At 41.6% G+C, this 23,286-nt stretch overlaps 1 protein-coding gene across 2 annotated transcripts in view; it reads right to left on the bottom strand.

Moving 5' to 3' along the window:
• scn5lab (sodium channel, voltage gated, type V-like, alpha b) overlaps window positions 1-23,286 on the bottom strand; it is a 189,960-nt gene that overhangs the window by 12,519 nt on the left and 154,155 nt on the right. For both annotated transcript variants that reach the window (XM_021562572.2, XM_036943977.1), the window contains 3 exons: window positions 21,161-21,284; window positions 11,255-11,409; window positions 3,045-3,218 (listed from right to left, as the gene is read on the bottom strand). In XM_021562572.2, coding sequence (XP_021418247.2) covers window positions 3,045-3,218; window positions 11,255-11,409; window positions 21,161-21,284 — 453 coding nt within the window. The remainder of the gene's footprint in view (window positions 1-3,044; window positions 3,219-11,254; window positions 11,410-21,160; window positions 21,285-23,286) is intronic.

The raw sequence follows: 23,286 nt of genomic DNA, 5'->3' as shown, positions 1-23,286 counted from the left end.
AAAGGGAACACTGGACAACCCTTGCGAGTCCCTCCTGTTAGCAACAGCCCTAAGGGGAAAACGGATAGTTCATTAGACTCCAAGGTGTGCTGTCACTCATTGAGGATGTCTATCTGCTTTTCAAGGGAATATAATGTTAAACTTTGTTTATTTCACAGCTGAAGAAATGAAGAGGGCTGTTAACAGACTTTGAAATAGAAATAGGACTGTTAAAGACCTCTTCCTGGAACTGTGTAAGAGAGGGAGGAAGAGAGGTCAATGAAAAGTCTACCGCAAAGCCAACCAGAAACTACAGCTCTAGTTGTCTACTGTGGATGGTCGTGGCGGTGGTCAGCAGTCAAATCAGGCCTTACCCTTATGCCGGCAAAGCGGGCCACCGCTCTCAGCGGGCGCAATGCTCGCAGGGTCCTGAGAACTCGCATGGTGCCAATTTGCTCTATATTGACGGCACTGGCCAACAGGCCAATCACTGATATCTGTGTGAATCAAATTATAGTTAATTCAGTGAAAACAGATACTTACTTATTTACTTACTTACTTGCTTATTTACTTGTAAATGAATATACAGTACAGACTTATTAAATACACACAGGTTTCTACACCAGCAAACGTTGCATGGAGCAAACTTTTAGCCCCCACAAAACCCCTCACAACTTCATATTCAACTGCCCTCCAGACACCATATGAGATTAATATCACAATCAGATAAATAATATTGTCAAAGGTTCACAGACTTCGTCATGTTGTTTTAATGAATCACCGATTCAAGAGCAGGGTCTTTATTTTTTTATATTTTTGTATATTTTTTAATTGAATTTTACCCCTTTTTCTCCCCAATTTCGTGGTATCCAATTGTTGTAGTAGCTACTATCTTGTCTCATCGCTACAACTCCCGTACGGGCTCGGGAGAGACGAAGGTTGAAAGTCATGCGTCCTCCGATACACAACCCAACCAAGCCGCACTGCTTCTTAACACAGCACACATCCAACCCGGAAGCCAGCCGCACCAATGCGCCGGAGGAAACACCGTGCACCTGGCCACCTTGGTTAGCGTACACTGCGCCCAGCCCGCCACAGGAGTCGCTGGTGCGCGATGAGACAAGGACACCCCTACCGACCAAGCCCTCCCTAACCCGGGCGTCGCGCCACGGACCTCCCGGTCGTGGCCGGTTACGACAGAGCCTGGGCGTTAACCCAGGGACTCTGATGGCACAGCTGGCGCTGCAGTACAGCGCCCTTAACCACTGCGCCACCCGGGAGGCTTGAGCAGGGTCTTTTTGAGCTTTTATGCCTCGGAGTGTAAGAAAACACTTGTAATCATTTGTTGAACATGAACTGTAGAGCACACTGAGATAAAGGGGATGAACTCATTCGTTATCCTCTTGCTGAAGGGGTTTGGTACTTCAGCACTTGGAGATCTTTTGGCATTACACATACTATTTTAGGATGCATTAAAACACTTTGTTGAGGAGGCTTTCAAAAGAATCAGCGAGCGCATGTACACATTGGGATTCCCCCTTCACTTGTCACATCTTTATCAGCAATTTAGAATATTGAATCACTTCACTCAGGAGGGAACTATACAGATGTAGGATCTCAATTTGATCGCTCTGTTGCAGGAGAACTTTCCTGCAATTCAGGAAATGTTAAACATGTAGTGAGTTTTAAAAAGGCTTCTGAAACGTATAATTTCCACTTTAAATATCAGACTTTATTCGTTCTAACTAAACATGTATCAACCCCTACAAAAATGTATATTAATTTTAATCCACATAAATTGTTTCCTGCTGTGAGAAACTGGTAAAATTAAGATAGTACACCTGTATACAGCATGTCGCCATTATTTTGCTGGACAATAGGAAGACATCATTTTGAATGCCATTTTCTTGAATGCCAGCTTTTCAATTCACTTCATCTCTCATTTACATGAAGAAAAGGCAATGTATCGCCCTGAAGAAACACAGGACAACATGGCAAATTAAATAGAACAACTTCTGCTGCAAATCCAAAACAAAGACACATTAAGATATAATCTATCATTATAAATAGACCCAACTAGCTATGTATGGGGAATATGTATTGACTGGGCAGTTTTCATGGCAATGATAAAACATGAAGCCATGCGGGAGACATTTCCCGGGGAGAAACTGCTGTTTACATCTGTCTAGTCAGCTCTCTCTCTCTCTCTCTCTCTCTCCTCCCTCTATTTCTTTTTCTTCTCTCCACACTCTCTCCCTCCCTTTGTGCGGTATGTCTGTGTGCAGAGAGCAAACACTAATTGCTCAAGCCTCTCTCTCTGCCCAAAGATTCTCTGCCACAGACCAATATGTCCAAACTACTGACGTGAACTCACCTCTCATGTTTCTCCCTGAGGATAGTGGTAACAAACATCATGTAAATAAGTGACGTATAAACTCAGGGCTTTGTGGGTCGCTAAACTCGCTTCAGGGTTGTGTTGTTTGGACAAAGAATTTTTGAGAACCGCAGTAGGTCGGGTGATAATTCATCTAGTCCTGCCAAGACAGTATCTACCAGTATACTTTACATTATGAAACGGTTTCCAGCACACAGATTAAGCCTATTCCCGGACAAGAATCTCCATTGAGCATCCTGTCTGGCAAGACAGCTAAATCACCCAGAAAGTGAAGTGGCTCAATAATGTTCAATGTTTTGGAAAACTATTATTGACAAAGTAAAACAAAGGCACATCAGGATTCCACATGGTCCATGTCTCAAAACGAATTCAGGGATTTCAGAATACACTCGACAAACAGATCAAGCTCGATTGATAATGCCTGGACAGATTACACACGACAAATTGATCATGCTCGATTGATAATGCCTGGACGGATTACACTCGACAAACAGATCATGCTCGATTGATAATGCCTGGACAGATTACACAGGACAAACTGATCAAGCTCGATTGATAATGCCTGGACAGATTATACAACACAATCAAGTGAAGTGGGCCGCTGCTTGAGCAAATGACATTATCATCTCATCATCATGTCTGAGGGGTTGGAAATAAACGTTGTACTTACATCCACAATCAGGAAATCCAGCCAGCACCAATAGTTAGTGAAGTACTTCTTGAATCCGTAGGCAATCCACTTGAGGAGCATCTCCAGGATGAAAATGTAGGTGAAGATCTTGTCGGCGTACTCCAGCACCATTTTGATCACTTTTCTTTGTTCAATGTAGATGTCCTCAAAGGCCTTGTGAAAGATACAAGAGAGACGAGTAATGATTAGGGACTGCTTTTTAAATAGTAAATTAGTCTCATGTTGTAATACAGTGGAACGCCCCTAGACTCATATTCACTCGGCAATCAATCGTACATAACAATATTTATGCAGTATCACGATGACATACTTACTGACTATGCAGCAGTGTCTCATTCTGACCACTGGACAGTATGCACCCATGAGGGAAGTCTACACGTTATTGTCCAAAAACCCTTTCAGTAATTTCATTTTACAATCGGGAAAAAGGGTATGTTTATATAATACAGTATTTAATAATGCTGCAATGTTTGCATCACAGTTATTATAAATATTACCCAGATAATAAAGTTGGATGAAAACAGGGCATTTTGCTTATTATAACATTTCACGAATGAGGGACTTTGACCTCTAAAATGTCTAGTAATGTATAATGACTAGTTTCAAACATCGTGTACGCACATCCAATGTCTTGCAGGTGCTGGGTACAAAATAAACTCCTGAAATACTAGATACTCACACACTGATGAATGCCCCTGTTGTTTATTGTACAATGTTTCAACCAAAAAGGTCTTTGTCAGGCTTATTCCACATGAGAAATGCAGTGATATTTATAGTTTCAACATAAGCAGGTGATACAAGGTGTGTCATTAATTAGACTTTGTCATATAGACACACGTTGCACAATAAAACAACAGGAGCATTCATCAGTGTGTGGCTATTCGTTATATTATAATGACTAACATACTTTATGCAGAATATGCCTCTGCATGGTTTTCTGTAAAAGAAGGAAAGTGCTTTCAGAGAGGGGAAAACAACAAACAAACAAAAACAAAATGGAGGGATTTTGCTGAACAAGAGCCCTATCCAGCTAGACGCGTCATCATTGGAAACTGTTTGCTCTGCTCTCGTGAGCTCGGCCACCAGGCGCCCTACATTTACGTCACACGGGCACAGACCGGGTAATACCCAGGAGAAACAACAATCTGCTTGGACAGAGATGGAGCGGGAGGAGTAGGAGGATGGTTGCAGTATGGGCTAGGGGCCAGGGTGGAGGGGAGAGGCCGGCACTGGTAGAACAGCTGAGGTTTGGGCTCCGACCAATCCGCTGCTAATTAGGAGGAGAGCTGAGAAGGCTTGACCAATCGTTGACCTGACTCCCCTCAGCTACATATCTGCTCATGCACTACATCACTGAGGAGGAAGAAGAAGAAGAAGGAGGGCCCGGGCAGAGGCAAAGAAAAGCTGCACCTCAACCAATCATTCCTTGATTCTGTGTGTCCAATTTATTGCAATAGAAACTTTATATTCAATGTTTTCATATACACCACAATTTTGTCTTATATACACTGTATATATTCAATTTCGCCTGCTTTAAATTATCAGCTAATTCTACCATGTTGGGCATTTCATGCCTGCCAACCTTGGTGTTAGATTGTAATAGCAGGTGAAAGAGTCACTGACCTTGTTTGTGAGCTGCACCCTGGAACAAATGCTGTTAGTGTTAGTCCTTGGAGGGTTGTAGGGTGCTCTCTGGGAAATAGTGTATGAGGGCTCATGCAAAAAACACCCGTCAGTGTTAGTGTTATTACAACCTAAGACCAAGGTTAGCACATCACACACGCTGATCAAGAGTCGGCCATCCATGTTAGCATCCACCCGTCATCAAATATGGGACTTTGTGACTATTATTTTTTTGGTACAAAGTTTATTGGCTAACCTTCTTTTTGATGAGATTATCTTATTATTATGTTATTTAATAGCTTCGATCTTAGAGTAAATCATTGACTGTGGAGAGAAAGAGCAAAAAAAAAAGAGTAACAAACAATGTTCCTTCACATTTTTTTTTTTGTCACTGAACAAAGTTCAGGTCTGCGGATCGCAAGCTTGAATAATGTGAAAATTATGTGCTACTTCTGGCTCGCATTTACTGTGAACACTGATGCTGTACCCGCTTTAAATGACAGTTTTAACGGTGCCCAAGTAGGCTACTGTGGCTATTTGATCATTATGTAGGCCTACCATAACATTTTAACATGGAAATAGCTGTTCTGTCATTCAACCTACAACCAATGTGTGGTGTTCAATGCCTACATTCCATGAGCGTTTTGAAAAAACAAAACATGCAGGGCTTGACATTAACCTGTTTGTCCACTTGTCCGTCAGACAAAGAGGTGACTGAAAATGTTGTGTTTGATGCAAGAAAACACTTTCCAAAATAAATTATTATCACCATTCCATTATTACAGAGAATCAGACTATGCTCTGCCTATTTGCTAGCTTAGCTTATTCAAGATTGTCTCAAAATACAGCACTTCCTCTTTAAGACATAAAAAAAACTTTACCTGACTCCTGACTCACTTTTCAAAGATGGCTAGAAATGCACACATGTTGTGCTCTTGAAGGAAGCAACCAGTGGCGATTTTAGCGTGGGGAAAGCTCCAAAACATTTGTTAGATGCATGCCAGCATTAGCGCATTAGGCTAAGGCACTGCATCTCATCATGTAATGCCTCAGTGCAAGAGACATCACTACTGTCCCTGGTTCGAATTCAGGCTGTATCACATCTGGCCGTGATTGGGAGTCTCATAGGGCATGTGCACAATTGGCCCAGCGTTGTCTAGGTTTGGCCGGGGTATGCCGTCATTGTAAATAAGAATTTGTTCTTAACTGACTTGCCTAGTAAAATAAAAGGTAAAAAAAGCCACCCAACACTTAACAATACATTCAGTGCACTATAACAGTGCCCACAAACTGTTAGGGCCTACATAAAGCTGAGTGAACCTTTACCACTGATACACCTGACTATCAGCGGAGCCTTGTCTGGCAGTGAAACAGTTCATTCAGCCTCATTTACGGCCTTTAAAAAAACAAAAAGCTGATATGGTTGACTTGCTTACACAAATGTGGTTTCTACTGTCAATTGAGATGTACAAACTATGGCATAAGGGGATGACGAAGAGAGAGGCAATCTGTAATTTTGATTAAGATATTAATGAGCGAGGTAGGACGGATGTAGTCATAACTATTTGTTCAGAACTTTTAAAATTTACAACAACAGAATTCAGAACATGGGCCATTCTTACAGTATTCTCCCTGTATAGCAAGTCAAAACCGTCGGATAAATAAAGTGGGCAAATAAGCAGACAATGAAAGCTCTTACAATATTCAATAATAACATTTGTCTAAAATAGGCTATAGGTTACATGTGCAACACCAAGTCATAACAGTAGGCTAAGTTATGAGGGGGAAAGGGACCAAATTATGAGTGTGGAAAATAGGCTACTATTTAGGTATACATATTTCCCTGGCAACTTACATAATTTATGCTGCCGCATACAAGACATTTTTGGACTCACCTTGTTGTGCTGTGCTCACTTGAACAGGAAGGTAGCGCGGTGGTCCTTCTTGTGGGAAAATTTTGTCATCAAAGTCTGGCATTCTCTGGATTTATTGTGCTTTCAAGACAACTGAGAACTCTGAAAAAAATATTTTCCCAGTCGGTGCTAATTTTTTTCAGAGTTCCCAGTTGTCTTGAACTCACTGAAGTCTGAGATTTCCCAGTACCAAGTTTCCATTGGTTTTGAACGTGGCAGAAGTCATGCTGGATTGACAGCATGACCAATGTATTCAACCTTTTCTGGCCCATGGTGTTGAATGTTTATCCTTTGACCTTGGAAAAGAGACCCTTAAACCCAGACTTGGACCACACACCCACTCCCCTGAATAGTAAGCTAGTGATTGCTTTGCAATGCTTGCAGTTAGCCTCTGATTCCTTCCAAATCACTCATTGTTGAATTTGGATTTCCAACTTGTTGTGTAATGTTTATGGCCGATGAGCACCGATATGTTTTATCTATAATTTCTCTTCATAAAACATCACTGCTCTAGAGGAGATCTGCATGGAGGAATGGTAAAAAATAGCAGCAACAGTGTGTGAAAACCTTGTGAAGACTTACAGAAAACGTTTGACCTCTGTCATTGCCAACAAAGGGTATATACAGTGCCTTGCGAAAGTATTCGGCCCCCTTGAACTTTGCGACCTTTTGCCACATTTCAGGCTTCAAACATAAAGATATAAAACTGTATTTTTTTGTGAAGAATCAACAACAAGTGGGACACAATCATGAAGTGGAACGACATTTATTGGATATTTCAAACTTTTTTAACAAATCAAAAACGGAAAAATTGGGCGTGCAAAATTATTCAGCCCCCTTAAGTTAATACTTTGTAGCGCCACCTTTTGCTTCGATTACAGCTGTAAGTCGCTTGGGGTATGTCTCTATCAGTTTTGCACATCGAGAGACTGAAATTTTTTCCCATTCCTCCTTGCAAAACAGCTCGAGCTCAGTGAGGTTGGATGGAGAGCATTTGTGAACAGCAGTTTTCAGTTCTTTCCACAGATGCTCGATTGGATTCAGGTCTGGACTTTGACTTTGCCATTCTAACACCTGGATATGTTTATTTTTGAACCATTCCATTGTAGATTTTGCTTTATGTTTTGGATCATTGTCTTGTTGGAAGACAAATTTCCGTCCCAGTCTCAGGTCTTTTGCAGACTCCAGACTCAGGTTTTCTTCCAGAATGGTCCTGTATTTGGCTCCATCCATCTTCCCATCAATTTTAACCATCTTCCCTGTCCCTGCTGAAGAAAAGCAGGCCCAAACCATGATGCTGCCACCACCATGTTTAACAGTGGGAATGGTGTGTTCAGCTGTGTTGCTTTTACGCCAAACATAACGTTTTGCATTGTTGCCAAAAAGTTCAATTTTGGTTTCATCTGACCAGAGCACCTTCTTCCACATGTTTGGTGTGTCTCCCAGGTGGCTTGTGGCAAACTTTAAACAACACTTTTTATGGATATCTTTAAGAAATGGCTTTCTTCTTGCCACTCTTCCATAAAGGCCAGATTTGTGCAATATACGACTGATTGTTGTCCTATGGACAGAGTCTCCCACCTCAGCTGTAGATCTCTGCAGTTCATCCAGAGTGATCATGGGCCTCTTGGCTGCATCTCTGATCAGTCTTCTCCTTGTATGAGCTGAAAGTTTAGAGGGACAGCCAGGTCTTGGTAGATTTGCAGTGGTCTGATACTCCTTCCATTTCAATATTATCGCTTGCACAGTGCTCCTTGGGATGTTCAAAGCTTGGGAAATCTTTTTGTATCCAAATCCGGCTTTAAACTTCTTCACAACAGTATCTCGGACCTGCCTGGTGTGTTCCTTGTTCTTCATGATGCTCTCTGCGCTTTTAACGGACCTCTGAGACTATCACAGTGCAGGTGCATTTATACGGAGACTTGATTACACACAGGTGGATTGTATTTATCATCATTAGTCATTTAGGTCAACATTGGATCATTCAGAGATCCTCACTGAACTTCTGGAGAGAGTTTGCTGCACTGAAAGTAAAGGGGCTGAATAATTTTGCACGCCTAATTTTTCCGTTTTTGATTGTTAAAAAAGTTTGAAATATCCAATAAATGTCGTTCCACTTCATGATTGTGTCCCACTTGTTGTTGATTCTTCACAAAAAAAATACAGTTTTATATCTTTATGTTTGAAGCCTGAAATGTGGCAAAAGGTCGCAAAGTTCAAGGGGCCCGAATACTTTCGCAAGGCACTGTAACAAAGTATTGAGATAAGTATTTGGTCAATAACAAAAGTTTATTTTCCACCATAATTTGCAAATAAAATCCTACAATGTGATTTTCTGTATTTTTTTTCTCATTTTGTCTGTCATAGTTGAAGTGTACCTATGATGAAAATTACAGGCCTCTCTCATATTTTTAAGTGGGAGAACTTGCACAATTGGTGGCTGACTAAATACTTTTTTGCCCCACTGTATATATTATATATATATATATATATATATTATAATATATATATTAGCTCAAAACAGGTGGAGTTTTACATATATGCCTACTGCAGCTCTGTTTGGTTATGCCGTACCAGTCAGTGTAGAGTACAGGCCTGAGTCTTGACTGTCAATGCAATAGAATCCTACTCCAATGCGCTCTGCCTAAAATAATTTTTCTGCTAATTTTGTATGTTTGCCCACTGATAAAGAAGTTATCCGTCTATAATTTTAATTGTAGGTTTATTTGAACAGTGAGAGACAGAAAAACATCAACAAAATCCAGAAAAACGCATGTCAAAAATTTGCATTTTAATGAGGGAAATGAGGGAAATAAGTATTTGACCCCCTCTCAAGCAGAAAGATTTCTGGCTCCCAAGTGTCTTTTATACAGGTAACGAGCTAAGATTAGGAGCACACTCTTAAAGGGAGCGCTCCTAATCACAGTTTGTTACCTGTATAAATAACACCTGTCCACAGAAGCAATCAATCAGATTCCAAACTCTCCACCATGGCCATGACCAAAGATCTCTCCAAGGATGTCAGGGACAAGATTGTAGACCTACACAAGGCTGGAATGGGCTACAAGACCATCGCCAAGCAGCTTGGTGAGTTGGTGACAACAGTTGGTGTGATTATTCTCAAATGGAATAAACACAAAATAACTGTCAATCTCCCTCGGCCTGGGGCTCCATGCAAGATCTCACCTCGTGGAGTTGCAATGATCATAAGAACGGTGAGGAATCAGCCCAGAACTACACAGGAGGATCTTGTCAATGATCTAAAGGCAGCTGGGACCATAGTCACCAAGAAAACAATTGGTAACACACTACGATGTGAAGGACTGAAATCCTGCAGCGCCCGCAAGGTCTCCCTGCTCAAGAAAGCACATATACATGCCCGTCTGAAGTTTGCCAATGAACATCTGAATGATTCAGAGGACAACTGGGTGAAAGTGTTATGCTCAGATGAGACCAACATGGAGCTCTTTGGGATCAACTCAACTCGCTGTGTTTGGAGGAGGAGGAATGCTGCTTATGACCCCAAGAACACCATCTCCACCGTCAAAAATGGAGGTGGAAACATTAAGCTTTGGGGGTGTTTTTCTGCTAAGGGGACAGGACAACTTCACCGCATCAAACTGACGATGGACGGGGCCATGTACTGTCTAACCTTGGGTGAGAACGTCCTTTCCTCAGCCAGGGCATTGAAAATGAGTCGTGGATGGGTATTCCAGCATGACAATGACCCAAAACACACGACCAAGGCAACAAAGGAGTGGCTCAAGAAGAAGCACATTAAGGTCCTGGAGTGGCCTAGCCAGTCTCCAGACCGTAATCCCATAGAAAATCTGTGGAAGGAGCTGAAGGTTCGAGTTGCCAAACGTCAGCCTCAAAACCTTAATGACTTGGAGAAGATCTGCAAAGAGGAGTTGGACAAAATCCCTCCTGAGATGTTTGCAAACCTGGTGGCCAACTACAAGAAACGTCTGACCTCTGTGATTGCCAACAAGGATTTTGCCAACCAAGTACTAAGTCATGTTTTGCCGAGGGGTCAAATACTTATTTTCCTTATTAAAATGCAAATAAATTTATAAAATTTTTGGCACGCTTTTTTCTGGATTTTTTTGTTGTAATTCTGTCTCTCACTGTTCAAATAAACCTACCATTACAATTATAAATCATTGATAATTTCTTTGTCAGTGGGCAAACGTACAAAATCAGCAGGGGATCAAATACTTTTTTCCCTCACTGTAGATATTGCATAGTTCGTTTTGTTTCGGTATATTACATTGAAAGAGTCTAATATTGCGTTGATTCGATTATAATTCTCACAGTAGAGCGAAACGTTGATAGTGTTAACGAAAGGAGAAAACTGTAGAAAGTTGGGTGAAGTTCAATTTCGTGCTTATCTGCGTTGGCTCATATTTCTTCTGCGCTGCAGTCTGAGGGGAGCTGTGCGCTGTTTAGAGGGAACATTGGTAACAAACATCTCACACAGCCTGAGACCTCTACCATATTACAGTAGCCGTCCGTGTCAGACTGCTCTGTGCCAACCTCTTCCCCGGTTTCTCTCCCTGGCAGATTAGCCTGGCAGATTAACCAGTTAGCAGGCAGAGCAAACCGCCCGGTGCCACTCCCACACAACCCCTACCCAGCATGCACACTGCTCACCAGAGCACCGCTGCTCAGCAGGATCATGAATATGATGAAGGACTCGAACCAACTGTGCTCCACGATCTGAAAGCAGGTCTTCCTTAACCGCCACCAAGCCTGGCCCAGGCCCTCCGTGGTTTGGATATCACAGCACTGGAAATGGCGTACGCACACTGGGGGAGATAGAGAGAAAAATCTATGTTTTAAAGAGAGAATTAAAATTCTAGTTAATGACAAGTGTTGTGACACATCATGTCTCTTTCTTCAAATTTGTATTGAAGGCCAACATTTTCCAGATGCATTTAAATTAATTGTCCAGTGAAAATATGTTATATTCTGTTAACTCACAATTAAATAATGTTGTTGACCAATCCTATACTCATACTGTCACGTCCTGACCTTAGTTCCTTTTTTATGTTTCTATTTTTGGTTTGGTCAGGGCGTGAGTTGGGGTGGGCATTCTATGTTTTTGTTCTATGGTTTGTATTTCTGTGTTTGGCCTGGTATGGTTCCCAATCAGAGGCAGCTGTCTATCGTTGTCTCTGATTGAGAACCATACTTAGGTAGCCTGTTCCCACCTGTGTCTGTGTTTTCACCATACAGAACTGTTTAGATTTTCATTTCTTTCCTTCACGTTGTTATTTTGTATTTTCTCGTGTTCTGATATAATAAATGATCATGGACACTTACAACGCTGCATTTTGGTCCGATCCTTCCTACTCATCATCAGACAAAAAATAAGTTGAAGTTCGTTACAGTGGTTTTGGAGCGACACATTCCTGGTATCAATTACTCTTTAAAAGCTTTCCAGCCAGAACAATGGCTCAGGCTGGCTGCTATGAAATCGCATTTGAGACGACGACCCATAATGTCCTCCGAGTCGACCCGGACTCCTCCATTACAGTCATCTGAGCCCTCCCGTCCAAATTAATTTATTGCCTGTAAGCTTAATAATGACAGGATTATGGTAACGGACCACTTGCAACTCAATTTGTAACGACGCTCTCACGGTCTTTCTTGGAAGCCCCTGGCGCCGACATCTGCCAAGCAAATAACGGCCGTCAAGAAGAAATCAAGAGGCCCCATTGACTATACATTTACACTTATCGGCCTGTCGATATACAGTAAGACTTCGGATTAAAGGCTGAAATGCTGCTACCTTTTCTCTGAGTGTATGAAGGGTCCCTCCCTGATTTAGTCCCTCAAACTATCATTAGGCAAGTCCAGAGAGTTTTGGTTTGTTAGGTTGGCGGTCATTTTGCATGAGAAGCCATTAGTCATGGCACTGAGCAAGAGAGACGAAGCTTGACACAACCAATGTGACATGAGCTTGCCTCAAGTGAACGCCTTAAACGTAGACATGGGTCCTCATGTACAGTGCTTTCAGAAAGTATTCCCCTTGACTTTTCCCCCATTGAGATGTTTTGTCACTGGCCTCCACACAATACCCCATAATGTCAAAGTGGAGTTATATATTTTTGAAATATTCCCAATTAATATGAATTTTAAAGCTGAAAAGTCTTCAGTCAATAAGTATTCAACCCCTTTGCTTAACACGTCACATAATAAGTTTGCATGTACTCACTCTGTGTGCAATAATAGTGTTTAACATGATTTTTTGAATGACTACCTCATCTCTGTACCCCACACATACAATTATCTGTCGAGCAGTGAATTATAAACACAGATTCAACCACAAAGACAAGGGAAGTTTTCCAGTGACTCGCAAAGAAGAGCACCTATAGGTAGATAGGTAAAAAAAAAACAGACATTGAATATCCATTTGAGCATGGTGAAGTTATTAATTACACGTTGGATGGTGTATCAACACATCCAGTCACTACAAAGATACAGGCGTCCTTCCTAACTCAGTTGCCAGAAAGAAGGAAAACAGTTGAGGATTTCACCATGATGCCAATGGTGACATTAAAACAGTTACAGAGTTGACTGTGATAGGAGGATGGATCAACAACATTACAGTTACTCCACAATACTAACCTAATTGACAGAGTGAAAAGAAGGAAGCCTGTACAAAATAAAAAATATTCCAAAACATGCATCATATTTGCAAGCAAATGAACTTTGTTTGGGGCAAATCCAATACAACACATTACTGAGTACCATTCCATATTTTCAAGCATAGTAGTGGCTGCATCATGTTATGAGTATACTTGCAATTGTTAAAGACTGGGGAGTTTTTTAGGATAACAAATAAATGGAATGGAGCTAAACACAGGCAAAAACCTGGTTCAGTCTGCTTTCCACCAGACACTGGGAGATGAATTCACCTTTCAGCAGGACAATAACCTAAAACACAAGGCCAAATCTACACTGGAGTTGCTTACCAAGAAGACAGTGAATGTTCCTGAGTGGTAGAGTTACAGTTTTAAATCTACTTGAAAATCTATGGTAAGACCCGAAAATGGTTGTCTAGCAATGATCAACAACCAATCTGACAGAGCTTGAAGAATTTTGAAAATAATAATTGGCAAATGTTGCACAATCCAGGTGTGGAAAGCTCTTAGAGAATTACCCAGAAAGACTCACAGCTGTAATCGCTGCGAGTGAGACACACTATATATACAAGGTATGTGGACACCCCTTCAAATGAGTGGATTTGGCTATTTCAGCCACACCCGTTGCTGACAGGAGTATAAAATGGAGCACACGGCCATGGAATCTCCACAGACAAACATTGGCAGTAGAATGGCCTTACTGAAGAGCTCAGTGACATTCAACGTGGCACCGTCCTAGGAATGGTACCTTTCTCGACAAGTCAGTTCGTCAAATTTCTGCCCTGCTAGAGCTGCCCTGGTCAACTGTAAGTGCTGTTATAGTGAAGTGTTAACCACACAAGCTCACAGAACGGGACCGCTGAGTGCTGAATCGCGTAGCTTGTTAAATTCGTCTGTGGCTTGTAAAAATCATCTGTCCTCGGTTGGAACACTCACTATCGAGTTCAAACTGCCTCTGGAAGCAACGTCAGCACAATAACTGTTCATCGGGAGCTTCATGAAATGGGTTTCCATGGCCGAGCAGCTGCACACAAGCCTAAGATCACCATGGGCAATGCCAAGCGTTGGCTGGAGTGGTGTAAAGCTTGGCGCCATTGGACTCTGGAGCAGTGGAAACATTCTCTGGATGTGATGAATCACGCTTCACAATCTGGCAGTCCAACAGACGAATCAGGGTTTGGCAGATGCCAGGACAATGCTACATGCCCCAATGCATAGTGCCGACTGTAAAGTTTTGTGGAGGAGGAATAATGGTCTAAGGCTGTGTTTTTTTTTAACGCTACAGCATACAATGACATTCTAGACAATTCTGTGCTTCCAACTTTGTGGCAACAGTTTGGGGAAGGCCCTTTCCTGTTTCAGCATGACAATGCCCTCGTGCACAAAGCAATGTCATACAGAAATGGTTTGTCCAGATTGATGTGGAAGAACATGACTGGCCTGCACAGAGCCCTGACATCAACCCCATCAAACACTTTTGGGATGAATTGGAACACCAACTGCGAGCCAGGCCTAATCGCCCATCATCGCTCAACACCTGACCTCACTAATGCTCTTGTGACTGAATGGAAGCAAGTCCCTGCAACAATGTTCCAACATCTAGCGGAAAGCCTTCCCCAGAAGAGTGGAGGCTGTTATAGCAGCAAAGGGGGGACCAACTCCATAATAATGCCCATGATTTTGGAATGAGATGTTCGACAAGCAGGTATCCACATACTTTTGGTCATGTAGTATATTTCTGTATTTTATTTTCAATGCATTTGCAAAAATATCTCTAAAAACATGTTTTCAGTTTTTCATTGTGTTATTGTGTGTAGATAGGTGAGAAATAACTTTTACTTAATTATCTATTTTTAATTCAGGCTGGGGGGGTGGGGGTATGAATTCTTACTGAAGGCACTGTAGCTGCCCCAGCCAAACTACAGTGCTAGTGCTGCCTCCTCTAGCTCTGAAACCCTGCTGAACCTTAACCTAAGGAACTCCATGCTTCTTTCAACAGAGAGGTAACAGCCCAAGCTGTTGAGTTTATAAAATGGCCTCCTTTATGCTGTCAACTTGATAGTTTACACTCAACAGAGCTGGACTGTCTTTAAACAGAAAAAAAGCATTAAAGGTTTGCGAATTAGTCTACATACAGTATTCCATCAAAATGAAAGAGGATGCATTGGAATATACTGTATTGCCGTGGGTGACATTGCATAATTTTCACCTAAATCACATGTAGCCTAGGTGTCACTCTTTCCGCTTTAGCCAACTTATTTAGTTGAATACACAACAGGGTCAAGTACGAAGGTTAAATCCCACACTATTTGGATCCAGTAACAACAACTATCACCTTTTTGGCTGTTTAACTGAGTTCTACCTGGAACCAAAAATGTTTATCTTATGGGGACAGCCACAGAACCATTTTGGAACCCTTTTTTCCAAGAGTGTAGATAGAGGAATTGTTAGGCTGATGTATTGTCCCAATACACGGGATGTTCCACCAATTCGGTGCCTTTTGAGAATTGTATGTTGTAACATTTTTGGGGGGGATTTCACCTTATTTTTTCATTCTGTCATAAAGAGCATATGTTCAACTTTATAAAACCCGATTTTTCCCCTTTCAAGAGGTCACATAAAAAAAATACCATAGTAATTACCTATTAAGTGCCAAATTAAGTTACCCTGTTAATAACAGGATTGACGATAATGTCACTAAGTAAACAATCTTCAGAAATGACTTTGTCTAAGCAACAAAATAACTAGGGCTTTACAATGATAATAATAATGCATTACATTTCTAAGGCACTTTTTTTTAGAATTTCAAAGCACTTCAAGAGCAAAAAACAATCAAGAAATATATCGTGACAGGTCAACCAATAGAGGCCAAGTCTTTGAAAGCTGCGTCCCACAAAGATAGAGAAGGTCAGTTCATGGCTTGAGCGGAGAGAGCTGGTCAGAGTATGGTAGATGATGGTGATGGAGTCTGCTGATGATCTTATATGATAGTGATAATATAATGAATGACCTGATAATGATAATGATAGTGAAAACTTACAGACATTTTTGGGTTAAGTGACAGAGAGTGCATGGAGGGACATGTCAAAATGCAGAAGTTTTGCACTTTCGTAAAGTCTTTCTTCATTTAATGAATTCTCCATGTGGTCTATATTAAAGTGTACTTCATTTATTATAACAGGCTTTTCATATTAAAATACCAAAGGGACGTACTGTACAAGGCACTCTTTTCATGGAACGACCCACATAGCTCCATGATTTATCTAATTTGATATATTTTGTGTATTATGGTGGAGCGCCGCCATTTTGTCCTTCTTACGCAACCCAGAAATGTGTGAAATGTGGCCTCTTCAACTATGCTCCAGTGACAGTACTCCTGCTCCATCCCAGGATAGTTTTTCAATTTTGGGGACGCACAGAAACATGTAGTGTTCTTAGTATTGCCATGGAGACCGTAACAGTGGTGTGGAAATGGAATAGCATACTACTACATGCCTTTATTGGGCATAACTATACTATATTTAAGCAATAAGGCCAGAGAGGGTGTGGTATATGGCCAATATACCACTGCAAAGGGCTGTTCTTAGGCACGACGCAATGTGGAGTGCCTGGATACAGCCCATGCGGTCTATATTGGCCATATACAACAAAACCCTCCAGTGCCTTATAGCTATTATAGACTGGTTACCAACGTAATTATAGGAGTAAAAATACATGTTTTGTCATACCTGTTGTATACTTAAGCTTAGCCGTGGTATATTGGCCATATACCACAAACCCCTGAGGTGCTTTATTGCTATTATAAACTGTTTACCAAAGTAATTTGAGCATTAAATATACATGTTTTGTCATACGCGTGGTATACAGTCTGATATATCACGCTGTCAGCACATCAGTGTTCAGGGCTCAAACCACCCAGTTTATAATGTCTGATATACCATGGCTGTCAGCCAATCAGCATTCATGGCTGGAACCACCCGGCTTATAACTCCCCTTTTGGGCCTTCCAGGGAGTAATAAATCATTGTGTCACTAAGAGCCTGCGGTAATGGCGGGATCAGAGTAGGGCTGTTGTGGTGACCACATTACCGCTGCACCGGGGGTCACAAGTCATGAAGGCAGTCAAATTCCACATGACCGTTTAGTCACGGTAATTAGGCTTCTCCAAGCTCTGATGCTGCTGTTCATTGGTAGCCTACCAACCTTGCTAACTGCCTGGTACTCAGCACTCTATTGTACCTCTAACCACTCTGACATCAATGCAAATGTATTCAAGAATCTAATCAAACACTTCATGAGAACTCATGTTGCGCAACATTTCTATTGGCTATGCAAATGCGTAAGAAAACTGAGTGATGGCCGTTAATAAAAAGAGGAGGATCCCATGAGCTTTCTATAGGCTAGGCCTACTATATTTATTTCTCAACTTTCCTAATATTAGGCACATTGCTTATATTTACAACAGGAGTATAGACTACCTGGCTGGCATGAAAATATACCACAGGGTTTCTTCTTCATTTTATTAAGTGAATAGATGACATGTATTTTTTACGCTGCCCCTGTTTCGATACAGCTGCATGATATTGGTCCATTCTAAATCATAAAACATGTCACACATATATTATTTAGTGTATGTAAAGACAAAATGAAATCAAGAATAGTCTAATGGGTGACAATATTAGCCTATCACTTATACATTATCACTTGTGAATGATGCCCAGCATAAGAAACAGCCTTTTTTTGTGACTTGGGGAAGATATTTTTTACCATACAAATGCACCTTTATAACAAAAGCATTACATGCATAATAACATTCTAAGCTAAACGTTCTGATCTGTTGCGTCAGCCACATAGCATAAAAACATTTTTTTGATGCTATTGGTTGTATTAATTTGGGATCTGTTTGGGATATTTATTTATCACACAGAATAGAATAGGTCAACTTTTGTACTATGGGGGATAGTAGATTGACATAGGCTAGCACTTTTGCTGGTCGTTAGACCTACTCATCTTGTTGGCTGACGAAAAGTAAATGTGGACAGTTCATCCAATATCTTCAATAAGCACCTCGGAGCGGGGCAGTTGCATCCCCGATGTGTCTGTCTTAACTTGTAGCCTGTGAGAAAGACCCGATCACGTGATGTGTGTGAGTGAGAGACACTTCAGATTGCACAGCACGCTCAGGGAGAAGGACACAATGCAGCACTCCAGCCGCAAAAGCATGGATTTGTTTAGGGTGCATTACGGCCACAAAGGGGATGCCGCTGTGAAATTCAAGGCATTATCAAGTGCTTGTCAAATTGTGAATGAGAGACTATTGGAGTGTGTACAGCCTGTGCAAAAAAACTAAGTTGAGCTCATGCCTTTCAAGCAACTTAAAAAAATAATCATTAGAGTTTCATTTTGCAGCCTTACAATGTATGAAAAATCGAAACATATAGCCCAACGTTTGTAGAACAACTAAAGTTATATTAATAACTCTAAATTAAGCATATAGGAGTACCTATTTCCTTGTTAACCACTCAACACAGTGCGCTCTCCCTCAAATCATTTGGAGAAAATCTTTATATTTTATTTTATTTATTCAGTTTAGTTCAATTGTTTTCTTCATACTATAAAATAATATAAAATAAGCCAATCTTATAAGCAAATCTTGTCTGCTAATTGAACTAGTGTAGCCCACAGCCATTTGGCATAGCCACATCAGGACCTAACATAAGGACAGCTCAGAGTATGCTATTCTGTTCTTCTGAAATAGACTACATTTTCTTCATATCATCCTTCTTTAGACCTGTCTAAAATAAGTAATGGATTTATTGTGTGGAAGCCAGGAGATGCTAGATGTGTTTATGTTAATTAACAGTCAATTACCGTGAGACCGACAGTTATTTGCTTGACAATCATCGGCTGACGAAATTTCATGACCGCCACAGCCCTAGATCAGAGTCCTGGTTGCGTCCAAGGAACACAAATAGATTTCCATGGTGATGTACTCAAACCATTAGGCTTGTCACACCCTGATCTGTTTCACCTATCTTTGTGCTTGTCTCCACCCCCCTAAAGGTGTTACCTATCTTCCCTATTATCCCCAGTGTATTTATACCTGTGTTCTCTGTCTGTTGCCAGTTTGTTTTGTTCGTCAAGCATACCAGCGTTTTCCCCTCTGCTCCTGTCTGTTTCTAGTTCCTGTTTTCTAGTATTCCCAGTTTTGACCATTCTGCCCGCCCTGACCCTGACTGCCGTTCTGTACCTTGTCACACCACCCTGGATTATTGAACACTGCCTGCCCTGACTCTGAGACTGCCTGCCATTCTGTACTTTTTGGACTCTGATCTGGATTACTGACCTCTGCCTGCCCTTGACCTGTCGTTTTGCCTGTCCCCTGTTCTAGTAATAAACTTTTGTTACTTCGACCCTGTCTGCATCTGGGTCTTCTCCTGAAATGTGATACGGCTTGCATTTTGTATATTATTAAGTCACCTTATATAAAGCCCCTGTGTAAGACTACCCGCAACCCACTCCCCTGTGTTTACTAGCGTTATGAGGTATTACACTGAAAGGGATAGAAGGTTTCAGCCTCTATTGTAGTCCACATTATTAAAGGAGTTATGGTGCAATGGTTGTTTCTATGGATACTGTGCTCCCTGTGTAGTCAAATGAACATGTACATATAGTAATATGATACCCCATACAAGTCAGACTGTATTCAGTAAAAACCTATCAGTGTCGGCATTCAGGAAACACCTTTAAACACAAACCTAAAAACACTAAGAACTAAATGACTTCCCACCACAACTAGTCAATAGGTGTGTAAAAATGGATGCATCATTAAAGAGCGTGATCCCCTAATCAAATCTTGGTTCAAAATATGTGTCAACGTTCACAAGACCTTCAGTAATGATCTTCACGCTCTAATATGAACATGTCAAAAGCTTTTTTAGAACAACCCCCAACAACGCTGACCCTTTCAATGTACACTCAGCTACTGCTGACTGTTTCAGTGTACACTCAGTCATTTACCATGATTGTCTCGGAGACATCACGTGATTGGTCTAAGTTACCTCAGACCGTCTGAGGGAGTTGATTAGTTGCGACCAAATTTAATTCAGGTAGTCAGTCATCATCAAATTAACCAGAGTCCATTTAGTGTCTGAGACGCCTTTTCAAATCTCTGCTGACACAGGACATTCAATTTAATGCGCCATTACCCGTTCAAATGTCACTTAATTGTTTAATGTTTTATATCAAATGGCCTCCACTTGAAGCCGAAAGCCAACTGTTTGGGGTAGCCCAGTGTAAATGTTTAGATTCAGGCTTGCAGTGAGAGTGAGTCAAACCCTCTACTAATGTAAGCTGTTAAAAATATACAAATGTTTAGGCTGGATTGCAACGTTATCCCCACCATCATGGCACATTATTATACACATTTGAAATTTGATAGAAACATATTAATTCAACCTGTTTGACATGTTTCTGTCTCTGTTTTGATTTCCACATACAAAATAAACAGATTGTCAGGTCTAGTTGCCCATCTAGTTTTTTTTCTCTCCAAACATTACATGAAATAATATTCCTTAAATGTGCTTGCTTATACTTGTATTTTCTTGGTCACATGTATCACTAGTAATACATTACTAGTGCATGTAAATTGTAAGCTGTATGCTTTTTCATGCTGCTACCTCTTGGTGCCACTCCCTTAAAAATACAGTGAATTTCTTTGAAGCATGATGTAATACAGTACAACACATTCCGTTTTATTTGAGTAAAGATGTTCTGAAGCAAACATGATGGTGTCCTGTCTCCTTACCGACATTTGGCGTCAGAAGTGGGATCTAAACCCACCGCTTAGCAACACAATCTCAATGGGACTCACCTGACAGTAATGTAACAATAAAGTCAAATAAACTTACCATCAGGGAAGCAGTTGTCAGGATCCATGGTCTCTTCAGCCATCTCTGAATACTCATCCTCTTCCTCCCCTGGCTTCCTCAGATCCACTGTGCTGCCCTCGGATAGGCTGATGTCATCCTTCACCTGAGGATAACAACCAATCAGAGCCATGCTAGATGAAAATAGTTATTATCAGGTGATTGATGACTGGTGTACTGCTATATTGGTGATTTATTGACAAGAGAAGGGGATCTGGTAGATATGGAGAGAGTCATTCAGTCTTTTTCTCCATTTATGAGAAACATTCAGAAGGTTATAATTCTCCCAGTAATAACTACTTCTGTTCTGGTGCATATAAAGCCTGGGCACAAAGTCTCATATAGAACCTAACCTGGTATTACCTTTGTGGCATTTACCATATTGTAACTTACAGCACATCTTAATCTTTTGCTTGGAAAGCTATAATCTGCAGCGTTAGTTTCAATCTAATCTGGCAAAATCAAATCAAGCTATCAGCGATCTGGACTGATATTATAGCATGATAGACAGAAGAGCTGTAGTCGGCTGGATATTTATACAGAATACAGGCAAGCTCCTGAAACTCTTTAGATGGGTATTCAGTGTGATATTTGTTTCTCCACACATACTGTATACTGTGTAAAGCTAAAGGTTACAGTATTCACCTTTTACAGTAAGCACTAAGGAAATACATTGCCAAGCTACTTGAAGACACACTTCAGTAACCATGCTTAATAATATGCCATCCATTTGACATTGTGTGTCTGTTATGTAATAAGTGTCGGGTGTATGTAATCATAATGATGTGACAGAATATCCTACCCAGGATATTCTGTCTGGTTTCTGGCTCTAGCTCTTCCTTCCTGTTGTTGACGCCCTGCAGGCTAACACGTGATCACACTTCGGGTCCTGTCATGGTGGGGCTCATATTGCTATGAGCTCCATATGTGCGTGTCCGTATGCACACCCATACACGCACGCACGCAAGCACACGCACATACGCACACACACAAACACACACACACACAGACACACACACACACACACACACACACACACACACACACACACACACACACACACACACACACACACACACACACACACACACACACACACACACACACACACCACCCCTCAGGGTCACTGTCCCGACACCAACTCCCCTCTCACCACCCAGCCCCCTCAGGGTCACTGTCCCGACACCAACTCCCCTCTCACCACCCAGCCCCCTCAGGGGCACAGTCCTGACACCGACTCCCCTCTCACCACCCAGCCCCCTCAGGGTCACTGTCCCGACACCGACTCCCCTCTCAACACCCAGCCCCCTCAGGGTCACTGTCCCAACACCGACTCCCCTCTCACCACCCAGCCCCCTCAGGGGCACAGGCCCGACACCAACTCCCCTCTCACCACCCAGCCCCCTCAGGGGCACAGTCCCGACACCGACTCCCCTCTCACCACCCAGCCCCCTCAGGGGCACAGTCCCGACACCGACTCCCCTCTCACCACCCAACCCCCTCAGGGGCACAGTATCAACACCAACTCCCCTAATGTTTTGTATAGTCAGTGTATATCTATATATTTTCTATGATATACTTTTGTTACCTTGGACATGGAAAAATGCTGCATCCACTTTTGAACTAAATATTTGCACTGGGACACTGTGGACTGTTTCCAGGGTAACTGTAACTGGTGTCTGTGCTGCAGGTGAGGTGACAACACCAGAGTCAAGAAAACAGTCAGGCATAAACACAGAGTAAAGTGTGGGTAGAGGAAGTTCCAGGGTGACAAAAGTCAGCTTTGGGCATAATGAACCCTCAACGTTAAATCATTATTTAATGCATATCCTTCATGTCCATGGCCATGTGGCATTTAAAGGGTTGGTGCACCCCAAAACAGAAGTATGACGGATGTTTTCATACTTGTAAAGTGGGCTAAAGTGAAGGTCAATCCATACCTTTATTAATCTATTCTCTAAAGTCATTTGGAATTTTGGAATTCTCTATGCATTCCCTCCAACCTCAAGAATGCTATCATTGGAGAGCACAGCTCAGAGAGAGAGGGATTACTTAACAGTACAGTAGATCCTCTCAACTGTTCATCACCAATACAGTCATACAGCCAT

Source organism: Oncorhynchus mykiss, chromosome 15 (assembly GCF_013265735.2).
Source record: "Oncorhynchus mykiss isolate Arlee chromosome 15, USDA_OmykA_1.1, whole genome shotgun sequence".
Classification (NCBI taxonomy): Eukaryota; Metazoa; Chordata; class Actinopteri; order Salmoniformes; family Salmonidae; genus Oncorhynchus; species Oncorhynchus mykiss.
The sequence above is the reverse complement of the archived record's forward strand: the minus strand, read 5'-3'. Positions and strand labels throughout refer to the sequence as shown.